This window comes from Elephas maximus, chromosome 1 (assembly GCF_024166365.1).
Source record: "Elephas maximus indicus isolate mEleMax1 chromosome 1, mEleMax1 primary haplotype, whole genome shotgun sequence".
In the NCBI taxonomy this organism is placed as follows: Eukaryota; Metazoa; Chordata; class Mammalia; order Proboscidea; family Elephantidae; genus Elephas; species Elephas maximus.
This window is the reverse complement of record NC_064819.1, coordinates 66,801,370-66,825,060: the sequence shown is the minus strand read 5'-3', so window position 1 is coordinate 66,825,060 and position 23,691 is coordinate 66,801,370. Positions and strand designations below refer to the sequence as shown.

The following is a 23,691-nucleotide window of genomic DNA, read 5'->3' as shown; positions in this document are numbered from 1 at the left end:
CCAAAATGATCCCCAGGACATATCACCCTCAGTTCAAACTCTGAAAGCTAACTCTTGGTTAACTTTTGTCCCCCTCTCACCAAATGTTGTGGGGAGATCTCTGTTTAGTAAAAGAAAAATATCAGAGTAAATATATATTTATTGGTATTTATAATGTGGATCTAAACGGGCATGTCCTTTTAGCAAAATGATAGATTTTGCTTAGCCGGTGGTGTAGTGGTTAAGTGTTACGGCTGCTAACCGAAGGGTCGGCAGTTCAAATCTGCCAGGTGCTCCTTGGAAGCTCTACAGGGCAGCTCTACTCTGTCCTATAGGGTCGCTATGAGTCAGGATCGACTCGACGGCACTGGGTTTGGTTTTTTTGGTTTTTATTAGGAAATTATTTCCCAAAAAGTATTTCCCCTGTGCAAATTCAGTGCAAAGCCACCACCACTAAACTGGTGTCATAAAATCAAGTCTGTGTTTTAATACACGATATTCAACTATGCCTGAAGGACACTCTAAACTAGGGAATATCTCCTCCTGACTTTATGTTCATTAGAGGTTCCAAGTCACATACAGAATTTCATCCTGTATAATCAATTCTCGATTAGCCACTCATTCAACATTTATTGAGCACCTAATAAACCCATATACACACTGCCGCATAAGCCTGACCACAACCCCCTCTTGGCTCAGTCTGCTGGTGACCTAAAACACTGACGGAATGAAATGGGAGCCATGTACTCCCTAGGGTGAAGCATTTCTCTCCACCCTGACCAGAGATACCTGCCTGACTACAGATCCAGGCAAGAGTTTGCATCAAGGACTTCAGTTTTTCTCTCAAGGGCATAAACTTCGTTATTTGCTTATTTGATCTCAAAAGTAGATGAACCTGCACTTAAAACAGAATTCCTGCACGCCAGGACCTTAACAGAGAACATGGAACTCTGCCGCCCTATTCAAACCAAATGCCTGGATGAAAGAATTACGTCTGTAGTGGACGATGGCCAGGCTATCTGTTCTTCTAACTCAGGGATCTCCAAGTTTTTAAAAATCACGAATGCACCCCCACAGGTGAACTATACTCAAATACTATACCGATGAACTATGCTCATGCACGGTAGTACTAAAAGGAGCCCTAGCGACTCAGTGGTTAGGTGCTCAGCAGCTAACCAAATGGTTGGAGGTTTGAAGCTACCAGCCACTCTTTAGGAGAAAGATGTGGCAGTCTGCTTCCCTAAGGATTTACAGCCTTGGCAAGTATTATAGGGCAGGTCTACTCTGTCCTATAGGGTCACTATCAGAACTGACTCGATGGCAATAGGTTATTGTACTAAGACAGTATGCACAATATAAAACATACACAAAACAAAGGATGAGAAAACACAAATAAATACAAATTTGAGTATCTTCTTCATGTACCCCAATGTATCATCTTGCAATATGACCTAGGGTGTGCAAACTCCTAAGCTATTAACCTTTATGGTGAAATTTCTTTACGGAGACCAGAGGCTAAGAAAGTGGGGTCATATCACCAGAAAGCCACAAATACTTGGACTGTATTGTCTTAGCCTACTAAGAAATCATTTCAGAGTGCTACGCTTTTTGTGGCACACCTGCAAGCTCAAAGGGATGCCAAAATATACACAGTATGTGAGTTTGAGTATTAAATGGACACTGTGGAGATCTACTATATCCCTCACGATTCCCTATAGGAACTCCCATGTGAAAAATTTCTTTCTAATCTAATGCCAAGCCAATTTTTTTTTTCCTTATACACAATAAGCTTTCAAGAAGTTCAGAGTCAAAACTGCAGCTTGATTTTAGAATCCACATATGTGACTATGGCCTACTTTCTGATGTTCCAATTTCCCTCCAAGTCTCGACTTTTCTATTCCATCTGTTTTCCCAGGGTCTTAATTTGAAATAAAAAAAAAAAAAATTAAGTATATTTTTATAAGTAATTGCATATTTGTAAGTTGTTTTGTAAAACACAGCAAAGTAAAAAAATAAATAAATAAACAAAACTCACCAATAACAAGTGAGGGATTGATTATGCTCTGAACTGTGAAAACACAGAATTATGAACTAACATCATTCTATAAAAGAGCCTTGAGATTGTACCCTTGTTTCTGACAGCAAGGAAAAGCTGTTTACTTAATTATCAGCAATCCTCACCTGCTGTCCTTCCCGCCACTCTTTACTGGCAGAAGTAATCAAATGCTGATTGTAATAATGCATTGTTATCATAGCTTTTCTAAAGCACGTGCCTATTAGCAGAAACATGGACTGTTTCTAATAAGTGCTCAGTAAATATTTGTTGAATGAATGGGAAAATAACAACCAATAATTTCAACAGTCACTTTACTTAACGTGCCATTGTTTGGTTTCTACTTTCATGGACCTCTAGCATCAGGCAGAGCCTTAGGATTCAGAACAGAAAGTAGATTTCATCTTAAGTACTAATCATGGTCAAATGCAGCAGTTAACAGAAACTCTATTGAGAAAGATTCTGAGGACAGAGCCCTGGGTGATTAGTAAAGAATGCCCAGAGAAATATAGGTCAACTGGCTTAACAAAGCTTATTAAGAAAACGTCCTGCATCCCACTTTGGTGAGTGGTGTCTGGGGTCTTAAAAGCTAGCCAGCAGCCACCTAAGATGCATCAATTGGTCCCAAACCACCTGGAGCAACGGAAAATTAAGAACACCAAAGACAAGCAAAATACCAGCCCAAGAGACAAAATGGGCCACATAAACCAGAGACTCCATCATCCTGAGACCAGCAAAACTAGATGGTGCCTGGCTACCACCAATGACCACCCTGACAGGGAACACAACAGAGTCCCTGACGAAGCAAGAAAAAAGTGGGGTACAGAACTCAAATTCACATAAAAAGATCAAACTTAATGGTAAATGACTAGAGGAACCCCAGAAGAGATGGCCCCCAGACTTTCTGTTAACCCAGAACTAAAACTATTTCTGAAGCCAACTCATCAGACAGAAATTAAACTGGACTATAAATTATAAAATAATACTCATGAAGAGTGTGCTTCTTAGTACAAGTACAAAGGCAAGAGAAGGCAGAAAGGGATAGGTGCTGGCTGAATAGACACGGGAAATGCGGGGTAGAAAGGGGGAGTGTGCCGTCACATTATAGGGATAGCAACTAGGGTCACATAACAATGTGTGTATTAATTTTTGTATGAGAAACTAAATTGAACTTAAACTTTTCACCTAAAGCACAATAAAAAAGAAAAGAAAGAAAGAAAAAAAGAAGGCCCCAAAGTAGGGAGGGCAGTGGGGCAACACAAGGGTTGTCAATTTGCTGACATCACCCTCTATAGCTACCTGATGGTTTCAAAATCCAAAAGTGCTTATTTAAAAGGCTCAGTGAGTTTTCTTATCCCAAGACTTGCTTCCTAGTTCTGTGCACTTTTATTTTTTAATTATTGTACTTTAGATGAAGGTTTACAGAACTAGCTTGTCATTAAAAAATTAGTACACACATTGTTTTGTGACATTAGTTACCAACCCCATGACACGTCAACAGTCTCCCTTCTGGACCCTGGGTTCCCTATTATCAGCTTTCTTGTCCCTTCCTCTCTTCTAGTCCTTGCCCCCAGGCTGGTGTGCCCCTTTAGTCTTGTTTTGTTTTATGGGCCTGTCTAATCTTTGGCTGAAGGGTGAACCTCAGGAGTGACTTCGTTACTGAGCTATAAGGGTGTCTCAAAGTTTCTCCAGTCTCTGTTAGGCCAGTAACCCTAGTGTGTTTTTTTGGGAGTTTAAAATTTTGTCCTAGATTTTTCTCCAGCTCTGTCTGGGACCCTCTATTGTGATCCCTGTCAGAGTAGTCAGTAGTGGTAGGTGGGCACCATCTAGCTGTGCTGGACTCAAGTCTGTTTTATTGGAGCACAGCCATGCCTATTAATTTACCTATTGTCTGTGGCTGCTTTCATGCCACAAGGGCTGAGTTGAGAAGTTGCCACAGAGACCTTATGGCCCACAAAGCCTAAATTATTTACTATATGGTCCTTTAAGAAAGTATTTGCCATCCCTGCATTAGTTTGTTAAGGAATTGTTGTTGTTGTTGTTGTTGTTGTTGTTAGGCGTCCTCGAGTCGCTTCCAACTCATAGTGACGCTATGTACAACAGAACAAAAACACTGCCTGGTCCTGCGCCATCTTGATAATCGTTATGTTTGAGCCACTAACCCAAACCACCAGATTCAGGGTGGATCCTAAAAGTTCTGAGGAAAGCCCTCATCGAACATGACTCCACCTCTACTTCAAACACAACAGCTCTGCTTTTACTTTTCAAATTTCACTTGAAGAAGGAGTTCTCTTTATTGCTAAGAAAAGTTTGAACTCCGCTGACTTAGAAACTCAGAGATCTGCATAGGCAAAGGCCAGGTAAATTACATTCTGTTGTGTCATGGATAACCTCAGCTAACATTTCCTGATATCAAAATCATTAATCTTAGCTTATTTAAATGGAATATTTAATAAATATCTAGCAGGCATCATATTCTCCCCCCTCAAGTTATATACATTTATTTAGTTCTCCTACAAAAATTACACAGAAAAGTTACATTTTAATTTATATTCTTGGATTTTGCAAGATCAACAGAAAAAGCAATGTAGAGAACATATTCTGAATTTGTATACATTTAAAAAAAAAAAAAACAATTAAAAGCATTTCTATTATTCATTGTCTCTTAGGAGAGTATGTATGAAAATAAAATTTTCTCAGTGTTTACAGTCTAGAAACAAGTAGATTTCTCATGGTTAACTATATGTTTCCTTTTACAACTCTCAAATTTTGTAAATCATCCCATTTCCCTACTCTGGAGAGCTAGGATTCACCAGTTGGTAAAATTATCTTCTCTCCTCAAAATACAATATAGTATATTACACAGCTTTTATTTTCATAGTTTATTGCATACAATCATTTAATGTAAGCAGCCTAAAATCCTTTTCAGAAGTTGACAATGTATACCAAACATGTAAATTAACACCATTAATCCTATGGAAGAAATGGATTCCTCAATTTTATTTGAACACAGCACATAGGAAAAGAAAAAGGAATAAAAGAGACATTTAAACTAATTGCCATACAAATTAACGGAATGCAAATTAGCCCCCTTTTGATCGTGGATCAATGTACAGCAATCATTGCTATAGATGATCAGTCAAATATGGCTTTATGTAAACCAGAAAACTGAACAATTTGAAATTTATGCAAAAGAAAGATACTGCTTATATCTTTTCCTACCTAAAAGAGCAAGAAGCAATGTTTTCCCCTTCCATTTCATAATTAATCTTATACACAAATGAAAGTACCTTTGCAACTCTTCCGATAAAACGGAATTCACTTTTTTTTTTTAATTCCCACATTAATAATGAAATCATTCAGCATCAGAAAATTTTCTCCCTGTTCCGAGTATTTTGTCTTAATCCATTTACCTTTCCATTACCAGTTTATGCCACTTATCTTGCAGGACTCTTCAGATTTATGAGGAAGGGAAAAAGTAGCAAGACACAAATGCGATTTAGAAAAGCACACCATAGCCATAAAAACAGCTCATCCATCATCACTACATTTTGATTCCAGAGACAGCAGTGAAAGGTGTTGTTTCCACACCACTCACCCGGCACACTTACAAAGGTTTGCTCCATCACTTATACAACTGAAACTGATTGATTAGCTGCTAGAGGAAAATCAATACAAATATCCTAGACAACGTCAGCTTGTAAATTCATTCTGGCCTCAACAAAGTCCTGGTCCCTGCTTGACATGTTTTTTCTAGATATCTACAATGAAACCATGTCAAACCCTAGCACCCAAACACTGTTATTTCCCGAAATTTTTAAAAACTGAATCTCAGCCGAGGTGGGGAAGTAAGGGACAGGGTATCACAGCAGGCTGTCAGAACAGTGAGCTGATACCCAGGAGTTACCTGATAAATGTTACGTTAGAAGCAGCACTGCCCACAAACATGAAAAATGCGTTGAGAAGATAAAAACAGTCAATGAAAATGTCAAGGGGACTGGTGTAAGTGGGAGAAAAAGAAAAGGAAGCTAGGAAACCAATTTAGAAATATATTTTTTTGTAAAAAGTAAAGTTTCTATTTAAAAACAGAAATAATTTTGACTTTAATGCTATTCATTCAAAAATTAATGAGCTTCGTTTCTCATTTTTTGGCAGGTATATGTACAGTCAGAACAGTTTCAGTACTTTGGGAAACCATTTTATATTCAGAATGATTTCACGATTATTTCACAATCTCTTCTGAGTGCTTCCTTTCCTTTGGGTTAGCCCTTAGTCTCTTTATTCCTTTTGACTACCAGAAATAAATTTTTATGAATACAAAATGTTTCCTAAATACGCTACTGGGAAAGAAATTGAGATCTTATTGTATATTCTACCATATGACAGGCAACCTGGGTTCTAATCCCCATTCTGCAATTGGCTCAGGAGTTTTTCAAAATTACTTTGTATTTCTGACACACAGTAGCCATTAAAAATTTAAGAAAAGGAAAGAAAGGAAATGCCATTGTAAGAATGGGAAATTTAACTTCCACCAATAAAGCGGTTTTAAACATAGTACTAAAATTTATTGGCAGCATATTCAGACTATTCTATTAGAGTAACTTTTCATAGAACATAGTGTTTGTTATTTATTATAGAACAGGCAATCTACTCGTGGCATAAAGCAGATTTTAAGGGTTTCTGGTCCAAAGACGGAGCCCTGGTGGTACAGTGGTTAAGAGGTTGGCTGCTAACCCAAAAGGTCGGCCATTCGAATCCACCAGCCATTCCTTGGAAACCCTATGGTGTGGTTCTACTCTGTCCTATGGGGTTCTATGAGTAGGAATAGACTCGACGACTGTGTGTTTTTGATCTTTAGTTTAAATAACATGCCTTCTTCATAATATTGTCAGAACCAGCTACTTCATATACGTTATCTCTAATTCTTACAACAAACAACCTTAAATAAGTAATAAAGTGATGGGAAAACCATGGCTTGGAAAGGTCAGGTACCTTGTTGAGGTCATGTGGCTGGTAAGCAATAAAGCAGTATTTCAAATCCAAACTGCCTGTTGAGAAAAGCACCAAACACTTGACAACTTAAAATTTTCTAAACACACTGGCTGCCCTAGCAAGTTGTGGCCTCAATCTTTTAGAAATAGTACCACATATCAACCAAATGTGTACAGCCAGAATGCTCTTTAGAAACAAGGATGGTGATGCTTACTTTGGACAAGTCGTCAGGAAAGACCAGCCACTAGAAGAGAACATCATGCTTGGTAAAGTACAGGGTCAGTGAAAACAAGACAAACTCTCCATGAGACAGAGCTCACCAGTCCAGAAACTAGCATTCAGTTTTGACTCTAATATATAGATAAAAAAACAATAGAAAAACTTTACACTACAAACATTTCATGATTGAGAATAAAAAGACACATATATCTCTACTGATGATGATGATAGGAACCCTAAATAAACCTAACACTGCCTCTGTAAATGGCCAGCAAATCCTTGCTAACCTCTGATTACTCACCATAACTGGCCAAACTCACCTGGATATGACAATGCTATTGTTGTTGTCATTAGTTGCCATGGAGTCAGCTCTGACTCATGGCAACTTTACATTCAACAGGATGAAACACTGCCTGGTCCTGAACTATTCTCATAGTTATTAGTACATCTGAGCCCATTGCTGCACCTATTGTGTCCATCGATCTCATGGAGGATTTCTCTGATCCTGTACTGTACCAAACACAATGTCCTTTTCTAGCAAACAGCCTTTCCTCATGACATGCCCTAAGTTAGCAAGAGGAAGTCTCACCATCCTTGCTTCAGAGCTTTCAGGATATACTGGGTGTAGTTCCTACAAGACTAATACGACAATGTTAACTAATAAAATAACTGAAGTCCACAGAAGCAACACATTGTACCTTTGTTACTCAGGACAGTGTTTCTAAAGACACATTAGAGAACTAAGTAGGACACCCTTTAGAAAATTTTTAGAATCAGTTTATATAGACTACCATAGTTTTATGCAAATAATGCACACGTTATACTTTTTTTTTGCCAACCGAACAACCCCTCCCCATGCATTACTTTCATAAGCACTCTATGCTTACATGTGCGGGCATGCTATTTTTGAAAAAATGTCTTTTTTTCTCAAGTCACATATAATACAGAATGTGCCCATATAAAGTCACAGAGGAATCATCAAATTGTTAGCATAAGTTACAGATGAGGATAGATATGAAGCAGTAAGAGAAATACTTTAACTTCCTGCATGGCGATTTTACATTTGTAAATTGTTCAAATAAATTTTCAAAATAAAATAAAATAGATTTTTTGAAGTTATATGTAGCTGTAGTTAGAAATGTATAATGTTGAAAAAGCACCTTAAAGGTACCAATCCAGTGCCTTTTAATTTGCAGTGCTTTGGTAAATAGGTCAGATAGGTTTAATATCCCCATTATCAGATATACCAGGAGAAAAAAGTACCAGTTTGCCAGCAACAACAACATTTTTCAAATAGATTAGGTTTCTGTCCAATAAATTTGCTTCTGAAGAACCCTTAGCATTGTCATGTTGTAGAAAAGATAACACCCAGGTTTTTCTCAGATTAGGCAATAATCTGGCTCTAAAAATACTGGCAAGAGTCAATGAGCTTCCTTTTGTTTCCCTTCCAATACGGGTTGAATATGAATGGAGGAGGGGACTGAGCTAAACAAACAAACGAACAAAAAATGTTGCAAGGTGTCAATAAATCAGTCAAGAGTATGTTTCTCTCTTTAAAAGGAACATCCCAAATTCTTGTTGTTTAAAGTCTTAGATCTACTAAAGAAAGAAAGGTATCTGGGACTCATGCTTCCTGGGGCACAGGGTGTGGAGTAGTCAAGCCCTTCAGGTTATCTGCTAAAAGGAAAACTACAATGCCAATAACTATTAACCTACAAGATTATGACACAATAGATTATCTCACGCTGGGTATAAAAACATACCAATGTTACATACACATATTATATACAAAGACAAAAGTAGAAGTTTATGGTTTAAGCAGTTATGTGACAACGCAAGTGTGACTCATGTTGAAGATAAAGTCTTACTATATGCTGAAAGACAGTCACATTTCCCAGCAAGTGACTGACTCAGAAGTAGCTGGATACGCCGCACAAAGAATTATTCTCATTAGCCCTCTCCAAAAGACTACTCTTTGTGGAGTGGATACCAGGACCTGACTGATTAAATCTGGCAACATTTTCTATTAGTTAAGATGAAATATTTGCAAGCTCTTTAGAAACCTAAAGAAGCACGTGTCTAAAGTGGGATATTATTGGAACAAAAATATATTTTATTGAGAAGACAAATTTTGCACATAATTCTAGAAACTCTTACCTTGAAAAGACTGTTTGGCTCTATCTACTAGTTCATCAATTGGATAACTGGCCAAATTTCCTCTGGCGTGTTTAGTTTTGCAGTAGGTACAAGCATTGAGACACCTGTTAAAATGATAGCAATAAATAAGTCTCAAATACTTAAAGACAGTCTACATAAGGAGAAAAAAAAAAATCATACACTGAAATGCTATTTTAGTAACACTTCCTAGTTTATATAAGGTATATATTAAAATATATATATATATACCATATCTCATATTTACTTTGTTTCCACCAGGCACAGAAATTTGCAAATTTTTTAGTTCCAACTATTCAAGAATGGTTGCACAAATTGTATCATAAAACCCAAACCCAGTGCCCTCGAGTCGATTCCGACTCATAGCGACCCTATAGGACAGAGTAGAACTGCCCCATAGAGTTTCCAAGAAGCACTTGGTGGATTCGAACTGCCGACCCTTTGGTTAAGCAGCCATAGCACTTAACCACTACGACACCAGGGTTTCCAATTGTATCATATTATCTTAAAATGCAAATAGCTATGAAGAACAGAATTTATAAATGCTTACAATGATTAACTAATTAAAAGAAATTCAAGACCCGCTATTTTTGTTTTTGAAAATCATTGATATTTCTTTGGCTTTCATGTAAGTAGAAAAATTAAATATTGTTTATATATATTATATTGTTCAGAAATGATGAAGCATACTCATGTAACTTTTAACTAGGCAACACAGCATTCTCATAAGAATATATGCCCTTAGAAATTTTCAGATAATATTTTTCACTTCTTGAAATCAGAAAGAAAAAAACAAAAACTATTAAAACAGGGCCACTGAATACTCTCTGGGATCACATTAGTCAAAATTAAGAAACAGAATGACATTAGCTTTAAAAATGTTTTTTAAATAGACGTTTCACAGTAGTTTTTAAACATGATAAAAACTGCCTTTTAAAAACTAAAGTGATGGTTCTACTCATGTAGTTTTAAAATATAATTTAAACAGCTTCTCTTATTATAAAATAAAAGAAACAGTTATAATAAAATAGCCCTATGCCAAAAAGATAAGACTCAACCTTGAACAAAACAAAACAACATCTCTTCAGTGATTCAATTGCTAAAATGAGTAGCAAAGTTGTAAAAAGGCCATCATTATACAAATGCTTTAAGAAATTTCATTTCAGTAGGCACACCAAGAAAAACCAAACTTTTAATAACCGAATAATCGAACCTGACCAATATTTATTTTATTACTGACACAGTGGCTGCAACAATGGGCTGAACAATTTTGAGGATGGTACAGAACCCAGGCAGTGTTTCATCTGTTGTACCTAGGGTTGTTATGAGCCAGAACTGACTCAACAGCACCGAACAACCTCAACAACAAATAACTTTGTCTTCTCCTTGGGAGGGTAACTCACTTTAGTTTAGCCCTGAGTACCAGACACTCTTATAAGTGTTTTACATACATTATCTCACTTAACCTTTTGAGAGTTGGGTATTAGTTATCACCATTTTACAGATGAAGAAATTACCTCAAAAAAGGCATGTAAGTAGCTTTCTCAAGACCGTGAAACAGCTGAGATTCAAATCCCGATCTCTAGATTTCAAATTACAGTATATGCCGTTTCCTCCACGGAAGAAATGTGTGTCAAACATCACATTGTTGTTATTGTTGTTGTCAGGTGCCTACAAGTCGACCTCCGACTCATGGTGACCCAGTGAACAACAGATTGGACTGTTGTGATTTATAGGGTTTTCACTGGCTGATTTTCAAAAGTAGATGGCCAGTCCTTTCTTTCTAGTCCATCTTAGTCTGAAAGTTCCACTGAAACCTGTTCAGCATCACAGCAACACACAAGCCTCCACTGACAGATGGGTGGTTGGCTGCGCATGAGGTGCACTGGCTTGGAATCGATCTTGGGTCTCCCGCATGGAAGGCAGGAATTCTCCGCTGAACTACCATTGTCCTAGTCAAATTCCCTCGCTAAAATCAAAAGCATAACAATGATTGTGAGGATGGTACAGGACAGGGCAGAGTTTCATTCTGTTGTACATAGGGTCACTATGAGTCGGAACTGACTCAACGGCACCTAACAACAAAGCAAATGCAAATAAGATAGACAATCATCTGACATGAACTATAAGGTAATGTGGCACACATACTCATAGATAGGGCCAGCACTTATCCTCCTGTGTATGTTCCTACTAGCTCTTGAAGCTATTTGTTTAAAACATGTGTTTCTCTTTTATTCTTTGGAAATCTAAAACCAGGCTTCTTTTCTATCCAGTAGGCCCAAACCAGTCACTTCCATCCCTGTTGTTTACAAGTTCTGTTTTTCCTCCTCCTGTTGGCCCTGTGGCAAAAAGTGTCACCTCATCTGCACTGCTGAGTCTTCTTAAATTCCACAGCTCAGGTTCTCAAAGCAGTTTGCTGGGCACCCAGGAAGACCAGTGCTCTCTCTGTCCATCTCCTCAAGTGGCTCCATGGTTCTCTCAGTGCAGCACGCCCCACCATTCACTTGGACTTTTCCTTTATGACTGGCATTCATCAGGTTAAATCTGTCTCCTTCTGGGGTATCTGCTACCTCTACCTCCTGACACTCATCAGGTCTCTTGACTCCTCTTACTCCTCTTGTATTTCTCCTATTACCAGTGGAGAGCTCCATGAATTAAGCTGATAATGTTTTAAAAACTACTAATATTTCTAACTTGGGATCGATCTTAAAAGTGTCTTAAGACATTCCCTTAGCGGGTGGAAAGAGACAGAAAGAAAAACATCCATTTTAAACATTTATAAGATAAACTGGTTGATACAGGTAAAAGCACTTAGAACTGTGCCTGTAGCTAGGAAGTGATCGGCAAGTGTTGGCCATTAGTTGGATAATGGGACTGTTTTAAACAATTCTGTAAGGAAATAATTATGCATTATCAGGTTCCAGGTGCACCTCACTTTATGGAACAGATGTGTTGCCAACTGTGGAAACCAAATCGTATTTTCCTACTGGCTCACTTAATAAAGGTGGAAATGTATCCCCCCTGGAAAATCACTCATGAAAAGATACTAAACAGTTTAAATAAAACAAGGAGATATTCAGAAACACTCATAATAATAAAAATAAACCAATAAGTATAAATATTGCATTAAAGCTTCAAAACAGTCTTAACTAAACTGCTCCCCTGGGGTTAATTAGGGTACTGGTGTGATATATGGATATAAGTTCTAAGCTGTTTATTATATAAAATGGGTTTATTCTAATCCACAGCTATCAAAATAGTACTTTTAATTTTGATAAAGTGAAAATTTTTATATAGTGTATCTCTTTAAGCACTCTGTAACCGTACCAACTCAAGCATTAAATTTACTTTTAAAAGGGAAAGAGATTTGTTGTAACACACAGGAAAAAAGATGCAATACAAAATCAAAAAAGAATGAGCTCTTTGATGCAATTTGGTTTAAAAACAAATTTTCAATCTGCCAGGAATCATGTTGACCAGTCATTTAGACAGGACAAGCCTCCCATAAAATAAAGAAATTCATAATAGGAACCCCTTTAGTAAATCATTTAAGTTAGCAGTAAACAATTAAATAATTGTCTAAGAGTAAGAACACTGAGCCAGTTTCTTCAACTGTCAGAAGACAAAAGATCTTTGAAGGTTGACTCTTAAAAGCCAAAACCAGAAAGAGATGGCTGTTGAACAGCAAGGAAGAAGCAAAACCTGAATAGACCTAGACTGTTGTGATGGAAGGATAAAACTAGCATACCACACCTACTAATCTTTGCACAAGTTGTTATATGGCCACAGACCAAAAAATAACTAAAAACCTCAAGGGCAGAGGAAGATTAAGCATTTAACTTAGCAGTAAAACTCTGAAGTTTTAAAAGGCATCAGTCTTAGAATATGTTTAACTTACACAAAATAAACAAATGATGTAACAATGGATTTTCACAAGTTAAAATATTCTGAACGGTTTAAATGTATTAACAACTTACCATTTTAATACCTGAGCCACATAAAGCAAATAAAAACTGAAAGTTTTAAAACATTTACTCTTTACTTTTAAATGGCATCTTTATATTATCATATGCTTTGGAATAATTAAAACATCAGAGTTATACTGTAAAAAATTCACCCATGCTGGTGTGTCTTTTATGGGGGAGAGAAAAAAAGTCTCATGTGACTCAGGCCTCTCTTCTCCCTCAGCTCCAGGTCAAAGATAAGTCTGAAAAAGCAAAATCTATTTTGGACTTAAGCATTAACACTTCAAAGTAGCACATTCTATTTCTGTCAGATGATTCAATTTTTCAGCAACTGACAGAAAAATAATCTTTCTCAAAGATTCAAATGTTACAACATATAAGCCCTTAATAAGAGCTGAACCTTTGAAAAACCATACTTTGGTGCAGCCACATTCTTCATACTGAAGCATCATTAAGCAAAGAAAAAAGAAAACCCCAAAAACAAAAAAAGTTCATACCCTTTAGGCTGTGCTAGACTTGATTGTTAAAGATAGTCTATTGTGAGCCCTCATCTTGGTATTAAAATTGTTTCCAGAAAAATTATCAATTTTTTGATCTTTCAAACAAGTATAACCCATTGCCACTGAGTTGATTTCAACTCATAGCAACCCTATATAGGACAGAGTAGATCAACCCCATAGGGTTTCCAAGGAGTAGCTGATGGATTTAAACTGCAGATCTTTTGGTTAGTAGCTGAGCTCTTAACCACTGTGCCACTAGAGCTCCTCAAACAAGTATAGGAGATATTTTTATTAGCAAAATCTATTAGATCTTCAACGGAGAATACTTGTTTGCCAAAATCATAATCCCGAAAAAGCAAAGAAAAAGGACATACTTTTTCAAAACTAGCAGAATGTAATTCCCAAATCCTAATCCTTTAAGCTTCTTGTGGCCAGACTCCTCCTCCCCAAAATGAATCTCTCCACCTGAATGCTGACTCAATCCTCTCTCCCCAACTCCGAAACTATTTTTTTAATTAACAATTACAATATCACCTCTACCTTCAATTGTTTCCTTTCTAGAGTTCCTCTCCCTCTCCATTAAAAAACAAAACAAACAAAAATAAAAAACAACAAAGATCACCCCTATGTGTACAAAATACAAACCCAACTGCAGGTACATTTTCTTGTAATCTATCCTCCACTAACTGCCCTGCTAAGCTCACTACCTGCCTTTCTCATTTCCTTTAACTGGAAGAATTATCCTTACTACCATCATCCATCAATCCTAGAAAATCACCACAACCTTAAAATTGCTTTGGGAGTGGGGAGGAGCTAATAATAGTAAGAGATGATTGCTCAGTGCTTGCCATATTCGACATACTCAGCTATGCACTTTACATTAATTGTTTCATATATTCTCACAGCAACCTTGATACAACAATACTTTCATAGAGGAAACTGGGGCTCAAAAATTGAAAAGCTTGCCCAACGTTACATAAATAGCAGGTCCAACACGCAGCCAACCTTATCTGAAAATCCTTTATCACCTATTGTATTCTGTCCTTTTCTTAGGACACGATAACCTTACGTAAGAGTACATGATTGTGTACTTATCTTAATACTTACTAGATTACATATTTAAGGAACAGACACGTATCTGAAAAACCAAAACCAAACCTACTGCTGTTGAGTCGATTCCGACTCACAGCGACCATATAGGACAGAGTAGAACTGCCCCATAATGTTTCCAAGGTTGTAAGTCCTTACAGGAGCAGACTGCCACATCTTTCTCCAGCAGAATGGCTGGTTGGTGGGGGTTCGAACTGCTGGCCTTCTAGTTAGCAGCTGAGTGCTTAACCACTGCGCCACCAGGGCTCCCTGGCATACATCTTATTATCTGTTTTAAGATCTAACATAAGCCATGCTGGCGCAGCGGTTAAGCGCTCGGCTATTAATCAACAGGTGGACAGTTCAAATCCACCATTCCTTGGAAACCCTATGAAGCAGTTCTACTCTGTCCTATAGTGTTGCTATGAGTTGGAATCGACAGCAATGGGTTTGGTTTGTTTTTTATACTATTAGAATATTAATAAATACTCAAAACAATGGGTGATTTCCTAACGGACCAAACCAGCTGTCAAGCCAATAAATGGCTGCAACGCCAGGAGCTGCGCTAAGCAGAAGGTTGGGATGGAAATTGTAATTGGAACTGCATGGGACAAACTCAGTGAGATGCAGGGCAGGAAAAGGGGTTAATATCTAAGGAAGTCAGGAATGCAGAAGGCACTATGGATCATGTCTGAGAGGTTAGGCAGCTGGGAACAAGAAACTAAAGCTTGGACACTAGAACCATAGCCCAGTAACCCTAAACATGATGGAAACATAACACGGTCTATATGCCATGCCAAACAGACTACCCAAGAAGAAAAATCAAAGTGCCTAAATCGCCATCAAAGACCATCCATCTTCAACATAACTCTGTCTTTACATTTCCCATCAGTAGTTTCCAGACTTTGGAATGTCACAGAGCAACACAATTAAAATGCACACACACAAAAGTGGCACCAAATACTGTCAACTTCTTATTTTACCAAGAGAAGACAGTAAAAAAAAAAAAAAAAAAAAAACTACACTCCCCTCTACTCTTATCTATAAGAGACACCCTATTTTAACACCAAAATAGAAGGTAGGTCATAATGTAGGACCTCAAATGTCATTTCACGAAAAATTCAATATATTTTCCATATATTTCTCATTTCACCAGAAAACCAAAACCTGTTGCCATCAAGTCAATTCTGACTCATAGTAAACCTACAGGACAGAGAAGAACTGCCCCATAGGGTTTCCAAGGGGCAGCTGGTGAATTTGAACTGCTGACTTTTTGGTTAGCAGTCGAGCCCTTAACCACTACGCCACCAGGACCAGAGCCCAGCAAAAGTCCAGTGAGGTTTATAGAAACTACTTGCTATAGATGATTCCTTAACATTTCCTTGTTTTCTTATGTTTCTATGATGATCTTTAGAGTTGAAAATGCACAAGAGAGAATAGCAAGAAAACGGCCTTCTACAATTGAATATATTAGCCTGAATCAATTAACATGCCAATTCATGGGGACATACAAGAAACACAAAAATAAGTAACAATGATAATTCCAGTTAGATTATCAATGTGTTCTTTTCGTAGCTGGTGCTTTACTCCCCAGGAGACAAAGTCCCATGCCCATAATGGAAACAACTGTTTTCTAGATGTGTTTACTGAAAAAGCACCGTGAAACACGATGAAATTCTGTCAATCATAAAGCACATCGTTTCCCAGAAGTTTTCTTCTATTCCGCCTACACTCTTATTTTTAGTTTTATAAAACAATGACAGCAGTAAAAAAAATTAAGGCCAAGATATTATCTATACCTTTCAAAGACAGAAATGGAGATAGCTTCAGCCGCCAAATAAGATTTGCTAGTGGAACAAAGATACCTGGTTGGCTATTACAGCTAGAGACAATACAAAGTGACTCTTCGTGATTCATATTTGAAATAACTTATGAATGTCCAAACTGAAAAATAAACTGGGACTTTAAGGGCAAGTACATATTTGCTACTGTAATAGGATATTTTATTTAGGAGTGAGTGTGTCATAGGTCTAGATCTACACACACACACACAATCCTACCACCCTACCCCTGGCTGTTCTCTACACCTTGGAGTATATTCGTTTGTTTTGTTTTGTTTCTTTTTAGGTACAGAGACCTGGCCTCTTACCAGACTTACTGAATCAAAATCTACCAGAACTGAACCAAGACATATCTATTGTAAAGAAGTGGTACTATTATTTTTTGCTTGAGTTGAAGCCCCATTTATGTGATGATAATATTAGAAATAACATTTAATTCCTGTGGTTGAATAGTTATCTATTATTAAACTAAGCAAAACTTAAGTGATACTTTCAAACATTCCAAAGACAGTATATGAAAAGTGATCCCTATCAAAGATTTACCTAATGGTTACTCTGCTGATGGTCTGACTAAGCCACATGCTAAATATGCCAACCAAAAAATCTGAATAATGGACAGCAAAATCTAATTAAAAACAAAAGGAGTACCAGTGAGGACAGCTATTGTTTTTGCTTCCTCACTGGCTCTTGAAGGTGATGTCTGCCAGGGTGAAATCTCACAGGAAACACTAGCCTGGAGTTAATCCTGTAACATACAACAGGTAACATATTTTGGCGCCTGAGATGAAAGGCACTGGTTAAAACATCCTGGGAAAAGGGGGAAAAAAAAATCTTACGTATCAACAGAGTCGAAACTAGAAAACTAAATTCAGATAATTTTCTAACCTTTGTGGGAAAAGAACTTAAATTGTTTGGAAGAAATAACGGCATGAGTAACTACATAATGCAGAGAGAAGAGGTGTTTTAAATTGAAATGGAAAAGTCATGCCTAAGCACTTAGGCAATTACCTACCATTTCAACTTCAACTAATTCCCCAAATTTAAGAGCTGCAATTCTAATTAATATTATAATAACTGAAGTAAAATTCAAGTGCTGGTCTCTCTAACCATAGAGATTACTGCCTACGGGAGGCTTAAGAAAAAGTACTCTTCACCAGACAGGTAAAATGAGGAACCCGGCAAGTTCTTACCACTTAGGTGCTACACAATGGTCAATGTTCTGACTCTTCAGGGTATCTTCTCCTTCATACATTGTTGATATTGTTAGGTGACATCGAGTTGGTTCCAGCTCATAGCAATCCTGTGTACAAAAGAATGAACCACTACCCAGTCCTGCACCATCCTCACAATCATTGTTATGCCTGAGCTCATTGTTGCAGCCACAGTGTCAATCCATCTCGTTGAGCGTCTTTCTCTCTTTTGCTGACCCTCTACTTTACCTAACACGACGTCCTTCTCCACGGACCGGTCCCTCCTGATAACATTCCAAAGTATGTGAGATGAAGTCTCACCATCCTTGCCTCTAGGGAGCATTCTGGCTGTACTTCTTCCAAGACAGGTTTGTCCGTACTTTTGTCAATCCATGGTATATTCAATAATCTTCACCAACACCACAACTCAAAGGCATCCATTCTTCTTCGGTCTTCCTTATTCATTGCTCAGCCTTTGCATGCATGTGAGGCGATTAAAAACACCTTAGATTGCATCAGGTGCACCTTAGTCCTTAAAGTGAAATCTTTGCTTTTTAACACTTAAAAGAGGTCTTTTGCAGTAGATTTTCCCAGTGGAATGCGTCCTTTGATTTCTTGACTACTGCTTCCATGGGTGTTCATTGTACATCCAAGTAAAATGAAATCCTTGACAACTTCAATCTTTTCTCCGTTTTTCATGATGTTGCTTATTGGTCCAGTTGTGAGGATTTTTGTTTTCTGTATGTTGAGGTGTAATCCATACTGAAAGCTGTAGTCTTTCATCTTCATCAGTAAGTGCCTAGAGTCCCCTTCACTTTCAGCAAGGACGGTTGTGTCATCTGCATAACAAGGTTGTTGCCCTGTTCTTCTTCATACGGTCCAGCTTCTCAGATTATTTGCTCAGCATACTCACGCTCAGCATGCTCAGCACTGAATAGGTATGGTGAAAGGATACAACCCTGACGCATGTCTTTCCTGACTTTAAACCACGCAGTATTCCCTTGTTCTGTTCAAATGACTAGCTCTTCATCTATGTACAGGTTCCTCATGAGCACAATTAAGTGTTCTGGAATTCCCATTCTTCACAATGTTATCCGGAATTTGTTAAGATCTACACAGGAGAATGCCTTTGCATAGTCAATAAAACACAGGTAAACATCTTTCTGGTATTCTCTGCTTTCAGCCAGAATCCATCTGACATCAGCAATGATATCCCTCATTCCACATCCTCATCTGAATTCAGCTAGAATTCCTGGCGGTTCCCTGTTGATGTACTGCTTCAGCCACCTTTGAATGATCTTCAGCAAAATTTTACTTGTGTGGAGGTATTAATGATATTGGTCAATAATTTCCACGTTCTGTTGGGTCACCTTTCTTGGGAATAGGCATAAATACGGATTTCTTCCAGTCAGTTGGCCAGGTAGCTGTCTTCCAAATTTCTTGACACAGACGAGTGAGCACTTTCAGTGCTTCATCCATTTGTTGAAACATCTCAGTTGGTATTCCATCAACTCCCGGGGCCTTGTTTTTCTCCCATCCCTTGAGTGCAGCTTGGACTTCTTCCTTCAGTGCCATCAGTTCTTGATCATATGCTACCTCCTAAAATGACTGAACACCAACCAATTCTTTTTGCAGTGACTCTGTATATTCCTTCCATCTTCTTCTGATGCTTCCTGAGTTGTTCAGTATTTTCCCCAAAGAATCCTTCAATATTACAACTCGAGGCTTGAATTTTTTTTTTTTTTTTTTTTTCAGTTCTTTCCACTCGAGAAATGCTGAGCATGTTCTTCCCTTCTGGTTTTCTAACTCCAGGTCTTTGCACATGTCATTATAATACTTTGTCTTGTAGAGCTGCCCTTTGAAATCTTCTGTTCAACTCTTTTACTTCATCATTTCTTCCTTTTGCTTTAGCTACTCAATGTTCAAGAACAAGTTTCAGAGTCTCTTCTGACATCCATTTTGGTCTTTTCTTTCTTTCTTGTCTTCTTAATGACCTCTTCCTTTCTTCATGTATGATGTCCTTGATCTCATTCCACAACTCACCTGGTCTTCAGTCAGACATCAAATCTATTCTTGAGATGTTCTTTAAATTCAGGTGGGATATACTAAAGGTCGTACTTTGGCTTTTGTGGACTTGTTCTAATTTTCTTCAGCTTCAACTTGAACTTGCATCTGAGCAACTGATGGTCTGTTCTGCAGTCAGCCCCTGGTCTTGTCCTAACTGACGATATTGAGCTTTTTCATCACCTCTTTCCACAGATATAGTCAATTTGATTCCTGTGTATTCTATCACGCGAGATCCACTTGTATAGTCTTGGTTTATTTTGGTGAAAAAAGGTATTTGCAATGATGAAGTCATTGGTCTTGCGAAATTCAATCATGGGATCTCCGGCATCGTTCCAATCACCAAGGCCGTATTTTCCTACTACAGATCCTTCTTCCTTTGATTCCAACTTTTGCATTTCAATCATCAGTAATTGTCAATGCATCCGGATCGTATATTTCATCAATTTCAGACTGCAGAAGTTGGTAAAAAATCTTCAGTTTCTTTATCTTTGGCCTTAGTGGTTTGTGCATATATTTGAATAATAGCCATATTAACTGATCTTCTTTGTAGGTGTATGGATATTATCCTATCACTGACAGCATTGTACTTTAGGATAGATATTGAAACGTACTTTTTGATGATGAATGCAATGCAATTCCTCTTCAAGCTGTCATTCCTGCCATAGTAGACCATATGTCTGTCCAATTCAAAATGGTCAACGCCAATCCATTTCAGCTCATTAATGCCTAGTATATCAATATTTATGCATCCCGTTTCATTTTGGCAATTTCCTAGATTCATACTTCGTACATCCCATGTTCCAGTTTTTAATGGATGTTTGTAGCTCTTTCTTCTCATTTTGAGTTGCGCCACATCAGAAAATTAAAGTCCCAGAAGCTTGACTCCATCCACATCATTAAGGTTGACTCTACTTCGAGGAGGTAGCTTTTTCCCAGTTTGTATTTTGAGTGCTTTCCATCCTGAGGGGCTTATCTTCCAGCACTGTATCAGACAAAGTTCCACTGCTATTCAGAAGGTTTTCACTGGTTAATTTTTTTTTAGAAGTAGACTGCCAGGTCCTTCTTCATACATATTGCACCTTATTTCCTTGGCTGACATGAAAATTCTAGAACCACACTAATTTCAAAAACATTAGGATGCAGAAGGGGAAAATGCATCTCAGAAGATGTATGTCAATTTAAAAATGCTAATGGATATAATCCACCAACCATCTGTCAGTTTGTCGTACTGTGATGTTATGATACTGGGAGCTATGCCACCAGTATTTCAAATACAAGCCGGGTCACTCCTGGTGGGCAGGTTTCAGCAGAGCTTCCAGACTAAGACAGGCTAGGAAGAAAGGCCTGGAGATCTACTTCCAAAAATTAGCCAATGAAAGGATCACAACAAATATTGTCTGATATGGTACTGGAAGATGAACCCCTAAGTAGGAAAAATAAATAAATAAGTAAATAAAAAGTAGGAAGGCACTCAAAATAATACAGTGGCAAGACAATGGACACAAATATACCAATAACTGTGAAGACAGTGTAGGACCAGGCACCATTTCATTCTGTTATATATAAGGAGTCACCACGTTTAAGAGAATCCACTGATAAAATATAGTAAGACAGTTAATCAAAATGGTATAGATCAGGCCAGGTGCTGAGTACCCACAGTTCCCAAACGGTACAAAACAAATGATAGGGCATGCTGTATTTTAAAGGGTCCTAGAGTAGTTTTATTTCCTACCATTAAATGTTTATTTTGTTGTTAACCAACATGGCCTATTGAAAAATTCTTCCTTATATCTCCAAATACTTCTCGTTCCGTTTTACCTCTTTTTTCTAGCTTCAATAGAGAAAACAGATCCATTTTAAGATTTATCAAGATAAAACCACTTTTCTAATTTGGCTTAATAATTCCATCTCTAGGGACTCTCTCAGATTGCTGCAGAGAATGAAAATCAGCATAACTTTTCTGAAGACAACCTGCTACTGTGTGTTAAAAGCCTCATAATGTTGTCCCCAATAACTATATTTCTAGTCTTATCAAAATTTTATTTAAAAAAGGCGCAATTTTTATGCATTGTATAAAGCGATAATCTTTTCTAAGTACAGATTCTTAAAAATAAAACACTCTTGCTGGCATAATAATAAACAATAGCATTGATATAATACTTACTGTGTGCAAGGCACTAGTTTAAGCAATTTACAAATATTAAATCACTTTTAATCCTTACAGCAAACTCGTGAGCTCAATGTTTTTAAAGTCTTTCTTTCATAGATGAGAAAATTGAGGCAGAATGAGACTAAGTAACTTAACTCAAAGATAATAAGTAGTGAAGCTGGGGTTTGAAACTCAGGACCCCTGGTGGCACAGTGGTTAAAGCGCTCTGCTGCTAACAAAAAGGTTGGCAGTTCAAACCCACCAGCTGATCCTCGGGATGGAAACCCTATGGGGCAGTTCTACTCTGTACTATAAGGCCACTATGAGTCAGAATTGACTACAACGGCAGCTGTAGTGGGTTAGGGTTTGGTTTAGTCCTAGGTTAAGGGGCCCTGGTGGCACAGTGGTTAAAGGGCTCAGCTGCAGTCGGCACATCAGCAGTTTGAACCTACCAGCTGTGCTGTGGGAAAAATATTTGGCAGGCTGCTTCCATAAAGATTACACTCTCAGAAACCCTATGGGGCAGCTCTACTGTGTCCTATAAGGTCACTAAGAGTCAAAATCAACTGAACAGCAATGGTTTGGTTTTTGTTTAGTCCTAGGTTATGTTATTATTGTTGTTGTTAGGAGCCATTGAGTCCCTGTGAGGCCATGCCAGGAGGGAGTGATAGAGAGAGAACGAAAGGCTGGAAAAGTAAGACCTAGCCCCAGTGCCCTCGATTCCATAAGTAAGAAGGGTCTTGCTTTTCCCTGTTTGCTTCCTGTCCCTGTCAGGGACACCAGTTTCTAATCCAGCAGGGACAGTTTAACATCAGCATTCTTTATCACTGACCTAATGCCTTAAATTTCAGGAGCACTCCAAATATTTATTATATCTACTTCAAGTAAAAGAAACTTGAATGGTAGAAAAATTGAGTATGATAAAATGCGTTGCCCACTTCTTCTGGCCTAGACAGAGAAGCTTAGGCCGAAGGCAGAGAGGGGAGAAAATACACCATTGCTGAGACAGGTCTCTGCCTGTACTATACAAAAAGGCTAGAAATCTGATGATATAAACTACAATAACAATACAACAAAAAGCCAAATATTGAAACCAAGTAAGGTTTGTGGAAGCAGAGGCTTGGAAGTTAAGAAATTCTGCAAGAGATGAGACTGGCATCCAGAAGACATCTAGCCCCCACCCCCATAGTCAGTCCATTCCCAAGCCACTCCAGTTAAGCATGCCCTTGCCTAAGAAAGATGACAATACAGCTCATTGTGAAAATACAGCTGAGGTGCAGCCTAAAGGCAAGGAACAAGCAGAGGCCAAGATGGGGTTAAAAAAAAAAAAAAACCTGCTGCCTTCAAGTCAATTCTGACTCATAGCGACCCTATAGAACAGAGTAGAACTGCCCAATAGAGTTTCCAAAGAGCAGCTGGCTGGTGGGTTCGAACTGCCGACCTTTTGGTTAGCAGCCGAGTTCTTACCCACC

At 38.0% G+C, this 23,691-nt stretch overlaps 1 protein-coding gene across 2 annotated transcripts in view; it reads right to left on the bottom strand.

Annotated features, from left to right (window-relative positions):
• The window catches only part of CDKAL1 (CDK5 regulatory subunit associated protein 1 like 1), a 794,624-nt gene that overhangs the window by 440,600 nt on the left and 330,333 nt on the right, over nt 1-23,691 (bottom strand). For both annotated transcript variants that reach the window (XM_049876026.1, XM_049876110.1), the window contains one exon: nt 9,401-9,504. In XM_049876026.1, coding sequence (XP_049731983.1) covers nt 9,401-9,504 — 104 coding nt within the window. The remainder of the gene's footprint in view (nt 1-9,400; nt 9,505-23,691) is intronic.